Here is a 17443-nt window from a genome sequence, read left to right as displayed (position 1 = left end):
AGGTCCTAGCTCTGGGTTGAGCTGATGGTGCTGGGAGAGACGGCGGTCCAGCAATTCTAAGAACATTAGCCTTCTGAACAGGCTCCTTGCAATTCCTGGCCATATGGCCCACTTTACCACACTTGAAACAAGCCAAATCAGGCTTCCTCGCTCCACTTGGGCATTCTGAAGAGTAATGCCCCTTCTGGTTGCACTTAAAACACGTTATATCCAGCTTATTACACCTTCCTGGGTGTCTCTTTCCACAATTCCTGCATTCTTGGATCCGGGGTCTGCTATCCTTCCCCGATTGTCCAGTTTTCTGGAAGCGGTTCTTCTGAGCCCCGTTGCCGGGTTTAAACTTCTGGAATTTTTGGTTCTGACCTCCACCATTCTTCCCAAACTTCCCTTTGAACTTCGAGCTTCCTTGCTCTTGCTCAGAGCTTTCAAACTTTCTTTTTCTTCCTTCGTTTTCTCTTCTTGCAGCTTCTCGCTCACCTTCCACTATCATTGTTTTTTTAACCAAAGCAGCATAATTCTTGATCTCCAACATTGCTATTTGTCTCATAATCCATGACTTAAGTCCCTGCTGGAACCTCTTAGCTTTCTTCGCCTCTGTATTCACGTACTCAGGTACGAATTTAGACAATTATGAAAACTTCACTTCATATTCCGCTACTGACATATCCTCTTGTCTAAGATCCAGAAATTTCATCTCCAACTGATCTTGCATGTAGCTTGGCAAATACTTCTCCAGAAACATCTCGGTGAACTTCTCCCAAGATAAGTCTTTGCCTTCCAACAACGCCTTTGAAGACTCCCACCAGAAACTTGCCTCATCTTTCAGATAATAACTTGCATACTGAGCTTTCTTATCGCCCTTAACTTCTGCTAACTCAAAAGCTTTTTCCATTTCTCTCAACCATGACTGCGCTTTAATCGGGTCTAGCAAACCTAAGAACTCTGGGGGATGAATAGATTGAAAGTGCTTAAAGTTTCCAACTTTAGGGGCCACAGGTTGTTGCAAAAGCTGAGCAAGTCTGCTCATCATGGTGGTTTCTGGGTTTACTTCTGGGTCTTGGGTGTGAATTTCTTCTTCTCGATGATCTGGTGAGTTGGCTATTTTTTACAAACCTGATTGAGCAATTATTTAGCAATACGATGGCATATCATATATACAACAACAGTTTCTATAAAATCTCTTTTATGGGTTTTAAGTTTTACCCAATTTGCACATGCAATCCTATTACTACATAATTCTCATATCAGTGTTGTTTTATCATGGCACAAAATAGGGTTTTATGAGCTTTAAACATGGTTATACGAAAACATGGTTGTATTAAAATATGGTATTGAGAACAGTTTATGAGATAATTAGGGTGCACAATGGAAAGCAAAACAATGGATTTATTTAAACAAAGGGTACATAAAGATAGTTCTGGCTATCACAGGTTCTGAAATAAGGTACAATATTATAGCAGGGTTAAACATGCAATGTAGCATCAAGGAATCACAAAAGCTTTTTTTTCAGTGACAGACCTTTTATATTCACACTTAGATAATTTAAACCTATGAGGCATGAAGCCTTACAATTGACGGTTACAATCTCATTTTGTTCCTATACAGTCCCAAATGCCAACACGGTACAATGTACGTGCCAAATTACAGAGAGAGAGATCAGCTGATGGACGATAAGCCCGTGGTGGTAACAAGAAAGAGGAGGAATGGCTGGGGTTTTCATAGAGCAAGGGAAAAGAGATAGAATGATGAACAACATGACTACACTTCTGTAACTAGTCCGAATGAAAAGCGTAATTGAAGCAGGCTGAGGTTGTACAACCATGGTTTGAAGAATATTTGTGGGGAGGATAAATGATTGGCATGTGCAATGATTGTACACTTGCCAGATTAATAGTGAAAACCGACTAATATGATGTATAATACAAGTATGCAGGTGGGCTAAGATCCTAGGACATATATCGTAAATTCTGAATTGACCGAAGAAATTTCACAAGACTTTGAGGAGGGGGTGAAAAAGATGGACGAGGAACATTCAGTAGCACTTGTGGCCTCTATGACAACCAAGAACGCCAGCTCCAGCAGTCATTGAACCGACCATGGAAGCAGATTGTGCCCCTAAGCTAGAAGCTTTGGCGTAGCTGGCTGTAGCTTCAGCTCCCGATGGAGTGAAGTAGGCTCCATTAAGTAACAAGTCACCCTCTGATCTCCAATTCCAACCCTTCCAGTGCTCAGTAGGTGTCTGCACTCTTTTTGTCACCTGGCCAAGCAAATTCATGAAAACTGTAAAATCCAGCTAAGCAAACCATTTGTATTCGTCCGTATGGACAAACACCAAACGGACAGAAGAATTACCTCCTTTGCAGAAGGATTAGTCGAGGCAAGGTATCTATTTCCTTGGCTGTTAATAGTAGGACTTGCACTTCCACCAATTGCATACATCTTCCACTGAACGTAGTCATTGTTAACTACATGAAAATACCCATGTCTACATCTGCGATTTCATAAGGGTATTTCTATTACATCATACAACATACAATTTCCAGATCAGAGCTAAAAATTGTCGATTAAACTCCAAAAGCACATGTACTAAGCTTTACTTGATAATTTTATAAAGTATCCAATACTGAGAGATTAAGCAATACCTTGGCATTCTTTGAACAAGGCCTTCTCCGAAATGGTTGTAGGCAATAGTTACTTGCATATGTTTGTCCTTCACATAGGAATCACTGTGCCCCAACAACATAACCTATTCACATAACAGATTTTGATTAAGACTTTCATGTTAAGAATTTATAAATCAAAAGATCTAAATAAAAAGTTAAAACGGTTTCAGAAATCAACGCACCTCGTTGTGATTACTGAAGTGATTATTAGAAACTGTTATAGCAGTTGATCCCATGACAGCATCAACAAGGCCATCAGTACAGTTCGATAACGAATTATGATCAATCCAGATATGGCTTGATCCCGAGATTGAAATGGCATCTCCATCAGCATTTTCAGTAGGTTTACAGCCATGGAGATGAAGACCATGAATTATAATATTAGTAGCATAATGAATGTTAATGCACCCTCCATCAGCAATGTGGACATTCACTCCTCGACCATCAATCGTTTTAAAACTTTTCACAATAAGTCCCTTGTGCAAATGTATTACCATGTCGTGCTTGAAAACAATCCAGAGAGGCCTGTCTTGAATAACAGCATGGCGTAGAGTACCAGGTCTGGGGTTATGAACCTCTTCATCGCTAGAATCAGTTACCACATAGTAGCGACCATCGCGTCCTCCTATTGCATTTCGGCCAAAACCAATGCCACAGTCTGCAAGGCTCTTGCGGTTGCGATGCCAGTTTAAATCACAACGCCAGCAGTCATCTATGGGATTTCCGGTTCCACAGGAAAATTCCCCCAGTTTTCTCCTCTCAGTGCTGTTTCGGGTGCTCCTGTAAAGTTCAAAAATATCTTAAACATGATATAAAAAACTGTTTTTCAAATTTTAGCCCACAGACATATACTAAGATCTGTCCGATAACCTTTAAATATCTGTCATGCATTATTAAATTCAATAGTATATGACACAATGAGTCTGCAGTGGTAGTGGTTGGGAAACAAAGCGAGAAAATGTGGAGAGATTTGATTTTAACACTAAAGATATTTTTCTTGTGAATAACAAGAACCCACAGCTGATATTGGAACTTAACAAACGAAATATGTAAGCTAAAGATTTAACCTCATGTAAGATTACTTAACAAAAAAAACCTCATGCAAGATTTTGTGTAGATGATCAGGTTATGAAACTCAGAAATTGGCCTGGTTGCGTCTCCAAAATCCGAGTAGTAGGTCGATTTTCTGATTACTCATTTTTTCCGTTTGAGTACTCGACTGAGTATCCGCTTAAATTCAAATTGTGTCACCTTCGATTTTCAAGCACTCATTTAATGTACTCGTCAGATTGACCAATTTTTAGAATACTGCATTTCTCATAACATGTTTTTAAATAGGATTCAAACGCTCTTTAAGGTTCCACACTGACCGGTTACTTAACGGGTTAAACGAAAGAGAGAGGGTTCCCTTACATATCAACCATGGCAGCAATCTCGTCTGGGTTTGAAACTGCATGCTTGTTTGAACTACCAACATCTTCTGACCTATGAACAACAAAAAAACAAAATATCAATCAATTAATCTTCTAGATATAAGCTGTGAGAGAGATCAAAAATTTGTAGAGCGAAAAACGAACAATTTGTTTGAGAGTATATCCTTAACATTCATCCCCATAGCTCCGACGAAGAGTAGCAAAAGCACAAATGCAGGAATAAAAACCAACTTGTTAGAGTAGACCGCCATTGCCACCGGAAAACGAATGGACCTTCTCTATTCCTCGAAATAGAGAGAGTTATTATTTGTAATGAAGTGAAAGATGCATAGCAGAGCCATCATAACGGCTTCTTTTATAGACGACACGAGACGAGAACATAATTAAATGCTGTTTTAAATTAAACAGCAGTCAAAAACATGTGTGATTGGGTTTGTTTAATCTGCAGAACTGCAACTATGAGTCTAATGATCTCTACTAACTACCACTAACTGAATGCCTCACGTGCGCAACGTTAATTTCCTGGTACATTCTGGGGTGATGTTTAAAATACCCATTTTTGGGGTGTAATGGCTGAAAATACCCATTTTTAAAACACATGACTGAAAATACCGTTTTGGTTACGTATTTTGTAATTGGGTAAGTGTAATACGTATTTGAGAATTGGGTATCCAAGAAAATTATTAAAAATACGCATTTGTAGTTTGGGTATTACGATTGGAATACGCATTTGCCAAATGCGTATCTTAAAAAAAAATAAATAAATTGAATACCCATTTGACAAATGCGTACCTAGTACAAAACAAGATACCCAAATAGCAAATGCGTATCCAAAACGATATTTTCAGCCATCCACTTCCAAAATGTCCAAAATGGGTATTTTCAACCATTTACCCAAAAAATTGTTATTTTTAACCTTTTTTCACATTATTCCGGTCCCTCTTGTTTTTACTTTGTGTGCATGCAAGTTGCAACTGTAACTCTCGTCTTTGACCTAATGTTAACTGCTGCTACTATGTTCAGAGTTCAGAGTTCTACTTGAGATATGTAACCGCGTCTGAACTCTGAACTATGAATTATGTCAAAAGAAATGGAATTCACGGAAGGTCCCAAATTGGTACAAAAATGCATCAAAATACGAAGATTTCAAATACGGACTGCTACAATGCAATTAATAATAATGAATCCGCATTTTCATAAATTTCGCTATTATTGGTATCATTCTAACTCATTTCAAAATTTTAGAATTTTACTTGAACCAAAGGTTCAAGTAAAATCTAAACACTCGGTAGGTGCTCTATTTGTACAAACAAATATAAATATCCTGTATGAAGTGAGGAACATCAACACAGTTCATAACAGGTATGTGACATGGCAAAGCCTCACGTGTATAATTATAAAATATATTTTTTTTGACTCTTATATGCCTTACATCATAACCAAATCTTGAGTTGAATGAGAATCGAATTATAAGACAGATAAGAAATATACATAATAAAATGATCATGTCATTTCCACTTTTAATTTTCGATATCAAATCTCATTTTTATTTTTCATTCTCATCCTCATTTAATTTTTATATACTCTATTCCCATTTCTGTTTCTCATTTTACAACTCCCATTTAACCTTTATACACTAGTTATTCCCATTTTTGTTTCTCATTTACAACGTTCCTCCAAATGTCTTCCTATAGTTCACCATCGCCATTTCGGAATTTTCTTAACCCTGTGCATAACATTATTCATTGCTAACATTTTTAATAATTTTACAGCTAATATATTTAACATGACATCTATAGGATTCATTCATATCTAAACTAAACTATAGTAAGTAAATAATTAGACATGAAAATACTACCAATTAACATAAGGCCCGGTTTTAGAACTTGATTTCATTTTACATTCTGATTTTGATCAAGTAACATATTTGAAAATTTGGATTTTGATTTTATTTGAAATTCAATACATTGTTAGAATAATATAAAATTCTCGAAAAAACCATTCTCTAACACGTTCTTAAGATTTTAGAGTAATTGGTTACTTAACATAATATTAGAGCCAAGTTAGTCAGGTTTGATCTCTGCCACCCCCACCAACATTTCTCACAATTTATGAGGGACACGAAAGACAAATTTATGCCCAAAAAATGGGCGCCCGTAATCCACTATTCGACCCATAAATGAGATTTCGAGTAAGGGGATATTCATCATTTGAAATGAAACGAATGTTTGCAAACACTCTCTAAGATTATTTTGAGAGTTTCCTCTAAATGAAATATAATATCAATCAATCGAGTACAAAACATATTGTACGATTGAGTTGAGATCTTTCTCACATACAAATTTATTTGTATTAAACGATATATATTTGGTTTTTTATGTGCGATCAATGGGTACAAAACATACGTACCGCATCTACATGTCCGTATTGTACAACTATATAGGTGAGTTGGGGCCTCGTATTATACGATTAAGTTTGGCCCTTTTCACATTACGAAACACATCATACGAATGAGGAAAAGTGTTGAATATCGTAAGATTATGTTGATGCACAATTCTGGACTAATTAACAAATATAATTAGTAGATGCACACTTCTTAATTAGACCAAATTTGAGTAAAATTGTAATCAAGTCTAATCTACATAGCTAGAGCTTAAATATTCGAGTTGCCGCTTATTTACTATTGAACAAAGGGCCTCGAGCTCAAATTTGTAAGAATTGCAAATAATCCTTATTAAACCGTGATTCACGAGTCATATAGATTTGTTATAAATCTTGTTTAAAAGCATGACCTTATTATTTTTTTAACTCCAAAACCCTGACAACAAGATATCAGACGTGAGAAACGACCAAACAAAACAATAACAATGCAACAGCCAGCCCACCAATTAATCTGATCAAAAGTTTTTTTTTTTAATTCGGTATCTTCGCGCATCTCAACTAATTCGGAGGACTGCTAACACACTTATACCCACCGAGTATGACAATCCATTTACTTCCGTGTCTTTCGGATTCGAACCTGTGATTTTGGGATGATAAGCCCCTAAAATCACCCTCTAAACTAACTAGAACACTCGTGATGGATCGAATCTGATAAAAAGTTGACGACCAAACGAACTGAAAAAAATCAAAACCTACAGTTACCTTTTCTACAGACGTGGGCTACTAATTAAAATTCCCTGTGTTTATGAAGATATGAACAGCCATATAATTAACAACCCCACGAAGCACCACAGAAGTACTTGAACAAAAACTAATGGAGTTCATGGACCAATGACAGTGTAGATAATGTAATTAAGCATGAGCAAGAATATAAAAAACGTTGTAACTGAATTAACTTCATTTTCACATTATAAATGCAGTTGTTAGAGTCAATACAATGCAACTGCTCCTGTGTACAGCACCGTGATTGGCCATTTCACATTTTGCATGCAAAGCATGCAGGTTTCTTGCCCATGACTTGAAAACAAGCTTTTTTTAACTTAGTACACAAGACTCCTGTTTCGGTAAATATTGCTAGCATGATAACCGCGTCTGAGACTACCATATGAATCTATGAAAGTATCAAATAAACATTTGTTATGGTTTATTGACTTCGCAGGATATTAAAAGTTCTATTAAAACCAAAAATTAGATGCATGAATTACAAATAGAATGGTGCATCATATGGAAGATTGCAAAATAATGGATCAATATCATTACGAGAAAAGCGCACAATCTCTGATCATCGAAAAATTTGATAAAAAATGAGGTTATTTCGATCAAAAAATAAGGTCAAATTTGACCTAATGATAGGAATGGTCAATTAAAACCTATTTGCAAATAACAACTTGGTTGGTTATAAATCCTATTACCGACCACCATCCGAACGAATTCAGTGATCTAGAATGAGTTTGTTTGCAAATAACAACTTGGTTGGTTATAAATCCTATTACCGATCACCATCCGAACGAATTCAGTGATCTAGAATGAGTTTGTTATCTTCTTTTACGTATGATATGTGTACATACGATCCTTCAAATCTAACACCAAACGGGTAAACGGGTTTTAAACCAATTGGTCGGTGATGTTACTTGCAACCGAGTTGTTCTGCCGGTTTGTCCGGTCAGTTATAAGTTAACTTTTCCGACGCCCATAGACGGTCACATTCATCACGCATGCAAATTGTTTTCCTCCCACTGTCTAAAGGTGAAATTCTCTGTTAATGTGAATAGTTTGTTAGATTTTTGAATGTTTCTTTGTCCTTGATCAATCAAGTGCTTCTTGAGGGGTTGTTTCCCTACGGGTATTCAAAAAATCCGTCAAACCGTTAAACCGGACCAGACCACGGCAATCCGAACCAAGAAAAACTGAAACTGCTAAAACCGTTTTTAATGGTTAGGTTCGGTTAACTGGACGTGCACGCATAAATGGTTTGGTTATAATTTTCAATAAATTAAAACCGTTTAGACCAAACCGGACCGTTATATAATAATCTATAAAAATTCTACTATATACCTACAAGTTAAGATTATAAATTATGGTTTTGTTTATGCGTGGGTGTATATTATATTAAAAATATCAAATTACTTTTTAAATAAAAACTTTAGTTAATATGTGGGATTTATACTATAATTCATTTATTTAGTATTATTTAAATTAAATTAAAGTATATGAAGGTCATATGTAAACTAAATATTTATAAATATATATCATAGTACTTCTATGTAATATATAATACTAATATATGATAAATTTTATATTATATTTACTTAAATAACAGTTTCCATGTAAGTTTAACAAAAACGAAACAAAAGTAAATGATAAAGTTCAAACTGTGGTTTAAAACCGAACCAATCCATTATTTTATGGTCTGCTTTAGTTTGGTCTCGGCATTTAATTGGTCTGGTTTGGTTTTGATTTTCAAAAATGTTTTTACTGTTTCGGTTCGAAAAAAACAAGAATCCGTAACAAATCAATCCGTGAACACCCCTTTCCCATATGTTGTATTTTTCAGAATATAATTTTTTCTTCTTTCGCATAAGAAATAAATTTACTTTCTTGACGTTGTCACTCTTACAAGGAGTATTTCTTATAAATGAAATTTTGGGCCGCTTTCCCAGCTCTTTCGTGTAAAAAAAACATGCACTCTCATTCTTCATTCATTAGTTCAATCAAAATTATGCATTAATCAAATCACAACTGCTTTTTGTTTAATTGAATTAGGAATTCTATTAAAATTGCACATTGGGCGCATATAAAATGAGAAAGTGGCACCTTTACAAATTTATTGAACTATTGTTAAATCTTGATGGCCTACAGAACAAAAATACAGTTGCAAGGCTGTGCCTGTGACTACAAATGAACAAAGAGTACATACAAATATCTGTACTAAATTAATTTCAATTACGGCGTCTCATTTATTAAAATTGTCTAATTAATCATGCATTTTGACAATTAAAATGTGTTTTACAATTATTTCATGCTTCCAGCGATATTCTATTTGGTTGGCTGACCCCTGCGGTCTACTGGATTTGAAATATCTGAAGAGTAGTCAGGGTAAGAATGAAAATTAAAATATTTTTAAAAAATTGAATAACTTAAAATCTTAAAATATTTCTAGAGAATGATTTGTATACTAGTAAAAATAAAGTTTTTGATTTCATGTTACATTTAAGCTACTATTTTTATGTACATGTTTCTAGATTATATATTAAAAAACTATGTTTTCAGGGCCGCACTCCATACAAAATAATTTATATAAATAATAAAAAGAACTTCATCAAAATACTTTATTTTTTATGAAAAATGATTTGTTAAAATTGAAATCACAATATTTGAAGGTTAACATATCGAATATAACATATAATCTAAACAAAAATTGAATATCAAGTGCAACATGCATAATTTATATAAACAATGAAATTATATGTAATTAGGTTATAATTGTTCCTAATCTTTACTTAATTTCTTTTATTTGTAAAAACATTTTTTTGTGTGAAAATTAGAATTGAAATTTGTTTTATCGGTGTTGCAAAAATCGGGAATCGGGGAAGATCGGTCGAACTACCGATTTGGGATTAATTGAAAATCGGGGATTAATCGGAGTAAAAATCGGATGTATTATAATATTAAATTATATTTAATATATTATTATAATTATATTAGTTATTTATTAACAAATATATATTTATTATATCATAATTTCTATATTTATTCATATTTAAATGAATATAATATTTTTAATTTTATTAAATAATTTATATATACCTACCCCAATAAAGAAAAATTCGTAAGGATTAACCGGATTTCAAAAATCAAATCTGTTGGATACTCACGGGGAATAGTCAGTTGAATCGGTGATTTTTACAACACTGGTTTTTATATATGATTTTATGGAGTTCTTTATTGTCCTTTATACAAGGATGTTGTTAGTAGAGCAATGGCCGTGTTTTGGTGATGTTTGGTAGTGAAATAATATTTACTGCTGTATAATTTTTTCAAAATATATTTACTCCAGAAACAAGTTTTAGCCTAAAAAATTCCAAGACAATCGTTTTTGTTATTGCAGTTCTTAGTATGGTATCTTCTGAGACCCAAATAACCAACTACAAGTATGGGCTTTTTATCATAAATGAAGTCTGTGTGTACTCATCACTTGCTTTTTTAAGCCCCAAGATGCAGTTTGCATGCTTATACTGTGATTTGTGAGCTCCTTTTAATTGATTTAAATCAGATAAGCTTTAGTATTAATACTATTGAATTTGTTATTGACATGTTTTATACCACAGAAAAATGGTCATTTAAAGGCTATTATCCAAACCAAAACACTCGGCACAACCTAGTCTGCCCTTATAACTAAGTGTTCGTATCCGAATAATGTTTAGAGATTATCAGCATCAGGTGGAATTAGCCGCTTCTCTTTGTTACCTTTTGGAGACTCTTTCTACGTGTCCTTGCCGAAGGACTGTATTGCAGACTTACACAATGCCAAGGACAGATCAAACGTGGCTCGTGTACGAGGTTTTATGTGAGCCATTTCCATTCCACGGCATGGCAACTGTTGGTTTTAATCATAAGTTTGTCTGTATAAACTTGTTTATGTTTACGTTAGTTTGTTTTATATCAACAGCTAGTTATGACTTGGTCATATAGTTGTGGGGTCATATTAGGAGACTCTTTGAATAATGATAGATAGTGGAGTAGTTATAGGAAAGTAGTTCCTTCTTTCTTGCATCTAGTTTCCTCTCTGTATTCGATATATATTAGTGATGTTGTAGTGAAATAAAACTATCAGAACTTAGCTGCACTTTGTTTTTCTCGTTTCAAACTTACTGTTAACTTCGTATATATAACTTACTTTTCTAGAGGGTTTTAATGGTGGTGATGTTGTGATTTCCTTCTACAACTCCAAGGGACTTGTAGAAGGACGTCGATTTCGCATGCCTAAGCATTTTTCGGAAAATTCTGTACTTATTTTGGATACTAGAATGTGTTCTGAGTGTTTAAAAGAGACGAGTGTTCTGAGTGTTCTACAACGTCTCCAACATATGGAAAATTGCTCACAGAACCCTCATCTTCTTTCGACCTAAGAATAAATTCATCCACAACATCTTCATCAATAGTTGTCTCTTCCTGGAACTCTGTTCTCTAATTTTTTCTTTTCGTATATTTTTTTATCTTCTTTTACTACATCAGCCCTGCAACAGACAAACATTTAGATCCAGTCTGGAAAGCAGGGGTGCGACACTTAGGTGTTGCACTGTGCACCGGGTGCGGACTGGTGCGGCGGTGCGCGGGGGTGCGGCGTCATACGTACGGGGTGCGCCACCCGGCGTATCACCATATTACCTGGCTGAAATTCGGGGGAGTGCGGGAGGGGTATTTATGGTTTGTTAGCTGTAGGTCCAGTTCAGGCCCAACGATCGAAGGTCCATTGAGTCAAAAACTTAAAGGCCCAATCCCTTAGCCAAAATGTTGGAATACATACGAAAGGGTAACGTCTCTCCTTTACTCTCCTCCAACGTTCGGCCGCCTTTCTCGCATAACAGACAAACAATTAATGTTAAGGTTTGAATATAAATACCCCTCGTAATATAAGAAATAGGGACAATTCTCAACTCTCAAAAACACTCTACCACTTTCTTGTATTCAAAAACCTACCTTATAATCAGAATACTGGTTCATACACCGGAGGTGAATCGGGGGACAAACCCTTGCATTCTCTTCCTTTTCAGGTCACAGCCGAAGGGTGTTTTCGAAGACCGAAGGGTGCCAAATGTTACGCCCAGCTTTCTGCGAATGCAAGAACACCCTTCATACTTAGTGTTGTTGAGTTATACTGAATTGAATGACATTAATTTACAATATTTGATTTTTGTACTTCTTAACTTTGGTGTTTAGTTTTATAACCTAATACTTGAATATTCAGTTCGTAGTTTTGTAGGAATTAATTTGGTACATCATGCAATTCTCATCCCTAAGAATAATTATATACTGAACAGAAAAGAATGTTTACAAATAATCTAGTAATCCTGCTTGTTAGAGTATCTCCAATGGTAAAATGCAAAATGGTTGGTTATAATGGTTGGCTACATCATTTTGTAAAATTTTAATTAAGAGGTTTGATATACACTCCAATGGTATTATCTATGTTATGATTATGTAAAGTTATACCTAAGAGTTTTTTTGGTTGGCCAAATATAGCCAACTAAAAATGATTGTCTATAATTTTTGCTAAGGGGATACATGGTTGGAGTGTAATTTTTTTTACATATTATCTAAATATACCACATACTTGACACCTAGATGCCAACTAGATTATCTACCTAAGGGTTTTGTAACATTGGAGATGCTCTTAAATCCTCTGATTTGTTTTTTCCCAACTCGAAAGAAACTGAGGTTAACGATTGTTGTGTTTTATATCTATAGAGAGAGAACTCTTTAGTACAATAGAGGGTTTGTGAAACAATTTAATCATTCTACAACTACAGTTTTGTCCCCAAGTAAATGCTGAGGTTACATTTTACCCAGATGGAAATGCTATGACCAAACCTTTAGCTTAAGTTGTTACTAAAAATCATGAGATAACATGATTGTTCGTGTATTTCATGGCAATACAGCCTTTCAGTTGCTTCCCAACACCACCAACATGAATGTAAACCCTAGCTGCCCCGTTGACTGAGATTTTGAAATCTGAAAAAGTTAGTGGGTTGATGGTTGTTGGAATTATAATCTAAACTCGTGTAATTTATTTGCCTATATTATGTGTCCAAATAAGTTGCTGTGATGAATTAGTCATGATTAGCGAGACTAAGTCTTAGTTATCTGTTCTTGTAGGTAGATATGTAGTCTTAGAGTAAGAATAGGATGTTCCTATTTTGTCTCAACACTATTTATCTTAGGAAGTATTTTAAGTAGTCTCCATCTCTTATTACTAAAAGATATATGGCTTGTAAAAACTGTTGTAGTAGTAGTCTGAAGAAATAACAAAATCTTGAGCTTGTCTCAAACTTGTGTGTGTTATTATTGTGTCAGAGATTATACGTGTGAGTTGCTTCCAGTCTCTACATCGTGGTATCAGAGCTACGGAACACCATTGTGTTAATGTCTAAAGCAATGCCAATGGATGTGAATAAACTGAAAGGGGGATCAGTAGGGTTGAGTTACCCAACGATGACAAGGGAAAATTACACCGCTTGGTCTATGAAGATGAGGGTTTTTATGCAAGCGCAGGGAGTGTGGGCGCAATTGAGCCCAGTGCCTCAAAGGCTCCAGTTGATGTGAAAACGTGTTGGCCATGATCTATCAGGGAATACCTGAGGATGTTGTGTTCTCTTTAGCAGAAAAAAGACTACAAAAGATGACTGGGATGCTATTAAAACCCTGTGTCAAGGCGCTGAGAGGGGTAAGTCTGCATGAATTCAAACCTTAAAGGCGGAGTTTGAAGCCTTGGTAATGAAAGATACCGATCAGTTGGATGATTTTGTGATGAAGATTAGTGGGTTGGTATCAAACATTCGAGCACTCGGAGATAAAGTAAGTGAAAGCTATGTTGTAAAGAAACTATTACGTGCAGTCCTGTCAAAATTTTTATAGATTGCTTCAACGATTGAGCAATTTGGAAACCTTGAGACGATGTCGGTAGAAGAGACTATTGGGTCACTTAAGGCTCATGAGGAAAGGTTAAAAGGTAATTCAGGATATAAGGGAGATCAGTTGATGCTGACAGAGGATGAATAGGCGAGAAGAGATAATATTGAAGGAAAACTCATGTTTACAAAGGGGGAATGGGAAAATTGCTTGGCTAAAGGAAATTATGATGGATCTGCAAACTCGAAGCACGTTGGGGACGAGACAAAAGCCGTGTACGATGTTACAATTGTCAGAACTATAGTCACTATGCAGGCGAGTGCAAAAAACTAAGGAAGGAAAGGGAGCAAAAAACAGAGGTGAATCTATCACAGGCTGACTTTGGTAGAGATGAGCCATCATTACTATTGTCTGAGTGTGAACAGAAAGGGAATGAAGGACTGATACTGTTGAATGAAAGGGACGTTATTCCAGGATTAAAATAACACGGGACCAATGAGGATAACACTAACATATGGTACCTCGACAATGGGGTGAACAACCATATGACAGGACAACAGAAGAAATTTAGTGACATGGATGAAAATATAACCGAGAGGTACGTTTTGGAGATGGTTCTAAGGTTCAAATTAGGGGGAGAGGATCTGTCAAACTGAACTGCAAGAACGGTGAAACTCAATATCTAAGAGATGTATACTACATCCCTTCTCTTTGTAATAACATTATAAGCTTAGGGCAGCTCTCAGAAGAGGGAAACAAAGTCATTTTGCAAGGTGATTTTCTGTGGGTTCGTGATAATGATGGAAATCTGTTGATGAAAGTAAATCGTACAACAAATAGGTTGTACAAAATTAAAATCGAAACCAGTGACTTTGTTAAGACAGAAGGTGGGGAACCCGTATGTATGCTATCAAAAATAGAGAAAGACTCATGGCTGTGGCACTCTCGCTTAGGCCATGTGAATTTTGCTGTGTTGGTTCTCATGTCCAAAGAACAAATGGCCTATGGGCTACCAAGACTAACTCAGCCAAAAGAACGTGCGAAGGCTGTCTAATGTCCAAGCAAACTCGTAGCCCTTTTCCTTCACAGGAAAATTTCAATGCCAAGTGTGTGCTTGAGTTAATACATGGAGATATTTGTGGCCCATTCACACCACCAACTTCATCAGGTAACAAGTTTTTCTTGTTGTTAGTAGATGATTACAACCGTTTTATGTGGGTCTACCTTCTGAAAGCTAAAAATGAAGCAATCGAAGCTTTCAAGAAATTCAGGAAAATGGTTGAGAAAGATTTAAAACAGGAGATAAAAGTACTAAGAACTGACTGTGGGGTGAGTTCTGCTCTAATATCTTCAGAATTTTTTGTGAGGAATTCGGTATCCAGAGACATTACACTGCTCCGTACTCGCCACATCAGAACGGTGTAGTCGAGAGGTGAAATCGGACGGTTGTGGCAATGATGAGAAGTTTTTTAAAGGAGAAGAAGATGCCAATTACATTCTGGGGAGAGGATGTGAGACACTCTGTATATATTCCGAACATGTTACCGGCTCAAGCAGTAACAGGGAAGACACCATATGAAGCCTTAAAAGGAAAGAAACCCCACCTGTGCCACGTGAAAGTATTTGGCTGCATCGCACACATGAAAGTACCAGGGGTTCAAACATGGAAGTTAGATGACAGAAGCAAGGTTGTGATCTATTTGGGTAGTGAACCAGGAACTAAGGCCCATCGTTTGTATGATCCAATCAGTGGATCAATTCACGTAAGCCAGGATGTCGTGTTCGAGTAGGACAAAAAATGGCCTTGTGAATTGTTATCACAGGAAGGCACACAAACTTTTGATCTTTATACTCCATCTAGAAACTCATTTGCAGAATTGGACCTAATATAGTCGACTACGAATTTTGGGAGAATTTCAACACCTGTTTCAACACCTGTACAACATCGTGGCAGTGACCTCACCAGTCCTGGTATGTCTGAGAATTCTGCGTCAAGTGAGGGACCGAGACGGATGAGGCTCCGGAAGTTGAGTTAGCTGATGAAGAACTCTTGATGGCGGCAGTTGGTGAACCAAACTCGTATAAGCAGGCTGCTATAAAGGTTGAGTGGAGGAATGCAATGAGGGCAGAATTACCTGCTAGGCACAAAATAATCGGTATTAAATGGATTTTCAAGCTTAAAAGAGATGCTGATGAGAACATTATAAAGCACAAAGTGCGCTTGATCGCTAAAGGGTATGTGCAAGAACGGGGAATTGACTATGAAGAAGCCTTTGCACCCGTTACCAGACTTGAGACGGTAAGGCTGCTATTTGCATTGGCTGCGAAAAACTCATGGGAAGTTCACCACCTCGATGTTAAATCCGCATTTTAAATGGGGAACTGCAGGAGGATGTTTATGTAGTTCAACCAGAAGGATTTGTGAAAAAGGGACATTAATACAAGGTTTACAGTTAATTAAAGCTCTATACATTAAGCAAAAAAAAATAAAAAATTAAAGCTCTATACAGTTTACTCCAAGCACCCAGGGCTTGGTATGCTCGTCTAAGCAAGTGTTTGAAAGAGTTGGGCATTGTGAAATGCCCATATGAACACGCTGTATACACGATAAAAGGAGGGGAAGTTCTTGTGGTTGGTGTCTACGTAGATGATCTTTTAATTACTGGAATAAATACTTCAAACATTAGTAAGTTCAAGAATGAGATGAGCACCGTATTTGATATGAGCGATCTGGGGCGTTTGAACTATTATCTGGGCATGGAGGTGAGTCAGAAAGATGGTTATACTGAGCTTAAGCAGACAGCACATGCAAAGAAACTGGTGGAGAAGGCAGGCATGACAGGCTGTAACACAGTAAAGTATCCCATGGAACTTTTGGATAAACTAAACAAGGACGAGCAGGAAAAAGCAGTAAACCCTACTCTGTTTAAATTGATGGTGGGAGGCCTTAGATATCTCGTGTTCACGAGGCCTGATATAGCATATTTCGTTGGGGTGGTAAGTAGGTTCATGAAAAGACCAACTGAGATGCATCTAGCTGCAGTTAAACGCATCATTCGGTATGTTAGTGGAACTTTCGACTTTGGTTTAGTGTACACAAAGGGCGAGGGAAATTATTTGCTTTCGGGGTATTCTGATAGTGATCTTGCTGGGAATGTGGATGATAGAAAATCGACTGGAGGTATGGCTTTTTACTTGAATGAGAATCTCATCACTTGGGTGTCACAAAATCATAAATGTGTAGCTTTGTCGTCCTGTAAATCTAAGTTTATGGCA

The 17443-nt window shown here is 36.3% G+C and overlaps 1 protein-coding gene across 1 annotated transcript; it reads right to left on the bottom strand.

The window, feature by feature from the left end:
* Window positions 1-1396: 1396 nt before the first annotated feature.
* On the bottom strand, window positions 1397-4432 carry LOC141659365 (putative pectate lyase 1). The gene is made up of 6 exons (XM_074466200.1): window positions 4241-4432; window positions 4077-4148; window positions 2846-3443; window positions 2643-2746; window positions 2353-2491; window positions 1397-2257 (listed from the first exon to the last, which is right to left on the bottom strand). Exons 1-6 carry the CDS (start codon window positions 4345-4347, stop codon window positions 2033-2035), a joined length of 1245 nt encoding a protein of 414 aa, XP_074322301.1. The 5' UTR covers window positions 4348-4432; the 3' UTR covers window positions 1397-2032.
* Window positions 4433-17443: the final 13011 nt, after the last annotated feature.

The sequence above is a fragment of the Apium graveolens genome, chromosome 5 (assembly GCF_009905375.1).
Source record: "Apium graveolens cultivar Ventura chromosome 5, ASM990537v1, whole genome shotgun sequence".
NCBI classification, from domain to species: Eukaryota; Viridiplantae; Streptophyta; class Magnoliopsida; order Apiales; family Apiaceae; genus Apium; species Apium graveolens.
This window is presented reverse-complemented; position numbering and strand designations above follow the sequence as displayed.